This window comes from Stegastes partitus, unplaced genomic scaffold, assembly GCF_000690725.1.
Source record: "Stegastes partitus isolate 25-593 unplaced genomic scaffold, Stegastes_partitus-1.0.2 Scaffold1030, whole genome shotgun sequence".
NCBI classification, from domain to species: Eukaryota; Metazoa; Chordata; class Actinopteri; family Pomacentridae; genus Stegastes; species Stegastes partitus.
Genome location: NW_007578761.1, coordinates 66,661 through 73,575, shown reverse-complemented (window position 1 = coordinate 73,575; position 6,915 = coordinate 66,661). Strand labels below are relative to the sequence as shown.

General features: G+C 43.8%; 1 protein-coding gene across 1 annotated transcript in view; it reads right to left on the bottom strand.

The window, feature by feature from the left end:
• The window catches only part of LOC103367233 (ERC protein 2-like), a 154,149-nt gene extending 150,599 nt beyond the window's left edge, over window positions 1-3,550 (bottom strand). The window contains exon 1 of the mRNA XM_008295204.1: window positions 2,684-3,550. Coding sequence (XP_008293426.1) covers window positions 2,684-3,550 — 867 coding nt within the window. The remainder of the gene's footprint in view (window positions 1-2,683) is intronic.
• Window positions 3,551-6,915: the final 3,365 nt, after the last annotated feature.

The following is a 6,915-nucleotide window of genomic DNA, read 5'->3' as shown; positions in this document are numbered from 1 at the left end:
TTATTATTACAAAATCTGCTACAAAATCTTAAAGGTAAAAAAGAAGCATCAGAGCATTTTAGAAAGAGTTTGTAGGAAGTTTGAAACATCAGGGACTGTGACAACAGCCAGCAGCCAAAATGCAGGAAGGGCCTATGAGGGGAGGGTGGGGGGCAGTTGTGACACTCAAAAATGAATCAATCAATTATAAAACAATAAATATGTTCACTTGTATGCAGCATGGTGAGGCGTTTTAAAGACTTCAGCTCAAATCAAAATGACTTCTGTGGGTTTTGCAATAAAGTTTGCACCGAAGAAGCACCAATCAGTGCATCAGCAAGACTGAAGAGGTTTCCTGATGCAGTGACTAACTGATCAGTAAATGTATTTTCCACTTGAACAATTGATTACTAAATGTCACAAATGCCCCACACACCCCCCTCCCAGCGTGTTGTTGTGAATAACAGATTTCACTTGACATTTCTGCTAATGTGGAATGTTGCAGCGCAAAGTAATGCAGAACACAATATGTTGGCAATTTGCATTCTCGGCTAAATGGAAATCCTTCCTGTGCTTGAAACCGTGGACACATAGCATTCTTGATGACTGACTGTGTAAGGAAAGGAAAGGAAATCAAACACAAGAGAGGGGAAAAAATAGACACAAACACACGCAACACCTTACAAAACACAGAATATCAACGATTCATTGACGCAAACAAACAAACACAAAAAAAAAACGGAAGTTAAATTGCAATTTTTTTTTTTCATCCGTGTGAAGCTATTACTAATTTTTCCTCAAATATTCTAACTCCTCTGCTCGAGTCCAGAAGGTGGAGAGCGCCAAGGACACAGAGTTGAGACGTAGGAGGGGAGGCGAGGATGAACACAGATAATCAATGCAACAAGCAGCGCTGAATATCAAGTCGGAGTGGGAGGACAATCCTCCGCACAAACACGCGCGTGCACACAGCCGAGACTGTACGCACAAATACATATGTACGAGTGTCCACATACACACAATGAGCACACAACAAACAGATGGTTAGGGGACGAGTCTGGCCACTGCGGTTGAGAGAAAAGGTGACATTCCTTATGCTAATTGCAAAGTTCTCGCGTCAGACTGAACTCCTCTAAAAGTGTCGCAAAGAGCAAATAATGGAGGAAATTCAAGAAAAAAGAAGCAGAGGACAGGGACCATCTAAAAAGGAGGGATGGGGGATCGAGGTGATAGGGGTGACAGGAGATAAGACTATCATCCTCTTCATGAGGTATAGTTTTCCAAAAACAAAATACTGTCCTTTTTTTTCTGATTTAATATGCTGGGGGTGTAAACACTGTGAGAAAAGGTTACGGTTGAGAGACAAAAAGGGTAGCAATCTGATGAGTGATCGATAACAAAACTGAAATCAACTGAAGCTGAACGAGGTGTGTTTGTAAGAAATGCAAAGAAAGAAAGAGGGTTATGTAGTGTTTTATAATGAAGTAATCCATAAACTAACATAAAGCAAACTGACGTCCGTGATAATGTGCAACCACAGAACTGAATGATATACTTAAAGAAGGAGCAATGATTTTGTGAGCTCGCTATAGGAACATGCCAGGTTGTATAAATTAAAATTCCAGGGAGCGGTCAAGGACGATTGAGTTCTGCAAGGTTCAGAGGGAAAAAAAACTGTTGATCAGCATTTTCTTTATATTCCTGCAACAGGCGGCTTGGTGCGATGGCAGGTGGATGCAGCATAACTTGGTTATAAAATGCGAGGGATGCGTGTATGCATGCGTGTGGGTGCGTGTGTCACAGTGTCCTCACACTGTGTGACAATGTGAGATGAAAAAAAAGCTATAAATACAAATGCAGAGGTGGCTCCTTGGTTACAATGGGAGCGTGCAGACATGATTAAAGTTGTTTTTTTTTTTTTTGCATGCTGAGCGTGAAATAGCAGCGCAGAGATTTGAACAGAAACTACATTTGCTACTGTACAGTGTAAAAGATTTCATCAAAATAAAAGCTCCAGGGACACACTTTTATTTTTCCACCAGACAAATGCAGATACACAAGGAAATCAAAATGATCCACAAACAAATGGAGAAACAGAGGGAAGACAATATAGGGAAGGAAAAAAAAACAGAAGGAACCAAAGAAGGAGTAGATAGTGTAGAGTAGCTATGCAGTGAGGCAGGCAGATGGATAATGCCTCAGAGTGAGTGGGCCAGACTCCAGGGAGAGAGGTGGCACAGGACAGACCGGTTCACTATCCCTGACGAAGTAGCTGTGAGTTTTTTTAGAATCTGGCAAACACTTTGAGTGGATGCCACAAGTGCACGTTCCCATGGAAACACGTGGAGCCTGGCAAACATCTTTACAAATGAACTGCAAAGAAGTCTTTCTATGCAACCTTGAAGAAAGGAACAAAAGGATTTATTTGAGAGGTATGACGTGCAAAAGGAGACGGGCGGGTCAGCACAAAAAGCACGCCGAATGTGATGTGCGAGCGGACGAATCACAGAGTTTCTTCTTAAAATGAGATTTTCGTCATTTCAAATATGCAACATCGACTCTAATAAAGACCTACAGGTGTTGAAATGACTCACTGTAACTGAGGGCGTCGACTGCCGCGCTTTAGTGAGTAAGATTGCTCGTGGTTTGTTCACTGCCTAAAGGAAATGTGATATTTTTGAAATAAACTCATCGGTTTTCTCACCTGTAAGTCCTCCTGGGTCGTCCTGTACTGGTCCTTCACAGCTGAGGTCCTCACCCCCTCGTCCCGCCTCATCCCCTTTTCTCTCTTAGCATCTGGGCTCCAAAAGTTGACATTGTTGACGCTGGGGCCTGTCCGTCCATCCCTCCCTCCTCCATCCAGCTCTCTCCGCAGGTTGTCGTTCTCTCTCTGCAGATCCCTCAGCTGAGACTGGAGGTCAAATGTGTAAACCTCTCCCCGTCCGCTCGAATCCTGGACCTGCGTGTGTCTTCCAGATTGCCGCCGCAAACTGGAGGCTCCCACAGAAAGTAACGTTTGATCTCCACAGGGGTCTGACGAGGGATGCATCCCAGAGGAGGTGATGTTGGGGCTGCTTCCCATGGCCGTCGTTCGGCCAGTGTAGGAGGAGCGGCTGGTGCTTCTGCCCAGCGTCATGGTGCCTTTGGGGTAACCACCGGAGGGCTCCAAGGACTCTCGCTCGCTGGGATACATGGTGCCGGACGTGGCGTAGGCAGCACTCAAAGACTGGATGTTCTCCATAGAAAGGGTTTTACCTCCTGGAGCCGTCGCCGAACCACGAGTTGAGCCTTTGTCTGCTGCCGCGCCAGCTTTGATTTTAGCACCCGGCCTGGACACCGACCCCTGACCCACAGTCAATTTAGACGCTGGTGGAGGCGGACCCCCCGACACAGAGCCCGGTTCTAGCCCGGAGCGAGACCCCGGTGTTGAGCTTACAGCCTGTTTCCCTTTACCGTGTTTAGGGGACCTTGAGAAGCGAGAATGAGATGTAGTGCCATCGGTGTGCCCACTACTCTTTGCAGCAGCAGACAGCTTGCTCTGCGAGGGCTTGGCTCGGATGTTTAAAGGCATTTTTATATGGCAAAGTATGACACCTCACAAGAAATTGTCAGAGTTGAGAATATTTTCATGTCTCTTCATAGATCCAGAACGAATGACAGAATAAATAAAAGGCCACCTCTCGGCCTCTCAGTTTTCACCTGTCCATCCCTGACTGTTCAGGGCTTGAGGCTGAGTCTTATTCAGTCCTATTAGAAGAAAGTGAGTGTCGGCTGCAGGGCTCCCAAACTCACGAGCCAGAGGTCTTGTGGTTTCAGCTACAGTGCAGGACATCATGGATTCTGGACGAGTAAAAGCCAGACAAACATTAAGACGAATCATATCACAAAAATAGAAACAACTAAAAATGAAATTAAATAGGTGTAAAAAAAAATAAAATCCAGCCAAAATCACTGCTGCTAGTGTTTACTTAAAACAACATAAACATGTTTTCCTACAAATCCTTTCTTATCTGACAAATTATTCAAACTTCCCACATATAAAAAATTTGCATTTAAAAAAAAAAGGAGCTGTGCAAGAAGAAAACAATAAAATTATTATTAATGATGTCAGTCACAAACTATTTCAATAACAATAAAAATAATCAACCAATTCTACAAATCACACATTGCTCTCAATCAGACTTTCTGTTCAGTCCTATGTGCTTCACTGCACACATTAAAAACACTATACATTACTGCAATGAATAATCCAGAGAACCAGTCACAGCCAGATATTGAGTACATCACAGCTAGATTTTGATCCAGTATCATTGTTCCCACCCCTGTTCTTGGGAACCCACATTCCTGCTATTCCTGGAAAATAAGCAATACTGTGGGTGCTCGGGAGCCGGGTCGGTAACAGCAGATCTAGTGGATAACTTCAATTACTACAGTGCCTGGTAATCCCCTCTCTTCCTAATTAGGGGTCGTGAGAGTGATGGGAGGACACAGAAACAATGTCGCTAACCATCAGAATGTAGATTAGTAGTGCAGCGTAGTACCGGCTACTCTTACGCCCTCATTTAAAATAGTGGATGGTGAATGAAATGAAGAAGGCGATGGAGCAGTGTGGCCATTTCAGCACCACGGACAGCACTGCCTACATCTAGCTGTGCATGGATCTGACGGAAAAGCAAAACTGTGCAACTTGCTGTGGCTTTAACAGACTGCTAAGGAAATTGGAAGACCAGTCTTTATTATCTACCATCCCTCAGGGGCACTTGCAAATTCACTGTCAAACTTTGCCAGGCTGTAGATATACCATTACCTGAGGCTTCAACTAAATATAGAGGACAAAAATAGTCAATTGGAAATTAGGCTAAAGCCTACTTGGATTAGAATGTTAAGGATAAAATCAACATATAAAATACTATACGTCTATATCATACTCATCTATATCGCAGGTAATCTGTTGTCTTTGATATGAGAAAGCTCACATACATCAATAATATAAAAAGTATCAAAAAGCATCCTCAGGGAATCAAAGTAAGTGCAACCCAGTCCATGGTGCACCAGATATTGGAGACTGTCTGCAAAGCAGAGGCAAATCCAAATCATAATCCCTCCTCTAATCCAAGAGGATTGGGTGCTGGGAGTCACTGCACAGGATGCAACTGAGAGATTGGTTAAGTCTGCTTGTCAGTCATAACATAGCTGTCAATCCTTTATCCATTATTGTTTGAGACAATGAAGTGAGCCTGGTGTGCCAGCAATGGAACCACCAATTCTGCGTATAATTCAGATAAACTACATCAGTGACACGGTGTGGAAGTCAAGTGCTACTTAGAACAAAGCAACAAAGACAACAGCGTCTGAACATTTGAAAACAATGGAACCGAACTCATGTCAGCTTGGTACGATTAAAGCTTGCCTTCGAATATTATTAAGCATTAAAATGCAGGTATTATAAGTCACTGGTCCTTCAGTTGCCATGCGCCAAGTTTGCGCAGCTGTTCACTCCCAGGTCAAACCACGGGACAGACAGAGCGACCAACAACAACAAAAAAAACTGACCGAGACAGAAAGGACTGATGTAAACGTTGAAATAAAATGCCAAGTGGGAAACGCCTTACTTCAAATCGATCCACAAGCGGCTGCACTTACTTGAGTTGGCAGCCAGCTGTTGCTGCGAAGAGAGAAGTCGAGTCACCACCCAAACTGCAACAGCACAACTCCTCAATTTGCATCACAATGTATCATCCGAACGAGGGGGGGCTTTTTTTTTTTTTTTCCTAATGAAGCTCAGCACCTAATGCACACACACACCGAGCAGAGCGCACCATTATTTTCCGACAGTGGCACGAGTAAAACGGTCGCTGTGCATGTGACTTACGCAGCCTGGACACAGACCGCCCGAATAATTCTACTACGACCACGGCATGAAGGATTAGTTTCTTGCTCATATGCACACGCTACATGAGTTCGAGCTGGTGCCTTACATAATAATTAATCTGCCGCACAAACTGAAAGCAAAACAGTTTTCATTTGTTGGAATAATGGTGCCACATGATGCCCAACCAGAGTCCAGGTGCGCACTCACCCGGCTCTCGCTTACCGGACAGGCACTTCTCCATCATCACCGTGAGGTCCCGGCCGTTCCCCGTCCGACCTCGGTGCGGGCTCCATGATCTCATCGGCTCAGCTCATGACCTGTCCTGCCATCGGGTCCGCGTGGGCGCGCACTCCCAGCTGGCGCGTGCGCGTGCGACCGAGCGCAGCGGTGGAACAGCAACGATTGGATGATTTCCTTTTTTTTTTTTTTTTTTTCCTGTACACCTACACGAGCGTCAGTGGGGCATGACACTCGTAACGTCTTGGGTGCACGTTTGGGTTCGGTTATTACAGCAAATAAAGAAACTAAAGCAAACAAACAAACAAAAAAGACAATATGACTTTTTTTCCCCCATGCGTAAATCCGGGTAAAGTGAATTTATTTGAGATGTAGAGACACAGAGACTAATCTAAAAAAGACACCACATGACTGGATGAAGCCCAGCTGGTTTCCAACGTGGTAGAAAAAAAATGTGGACCTGTGACAGGGAAGTCCAGTGTGCTGTGAAAAAGTTTACAGGGCTGCAGCTGTTCGGTTCACTTTTTTTTTTTCCATGCAATATACCTCACCCGGAAAATGAGTGATAAAAGCTATTTTTGGAGCAGAGGCTTCACTCTCAGAAAAGGGCTGTCTATCCGTTGTCACTGCAAAAAATAAAAAACAAAAAATACTAAAAAAATAAAATACCCCAATCTAGCAAACTCAATAAGTAATGGAATATAGAAATAAAAATAATCAAATAAAAAAAAAAAAGGCAGTCAGGTCTGTAAAATTACATAAATTATTTTTAATTGACAACCCAACAGTTACTTTGTTATTAAATGTTGTGCCAATAATTTTAAATT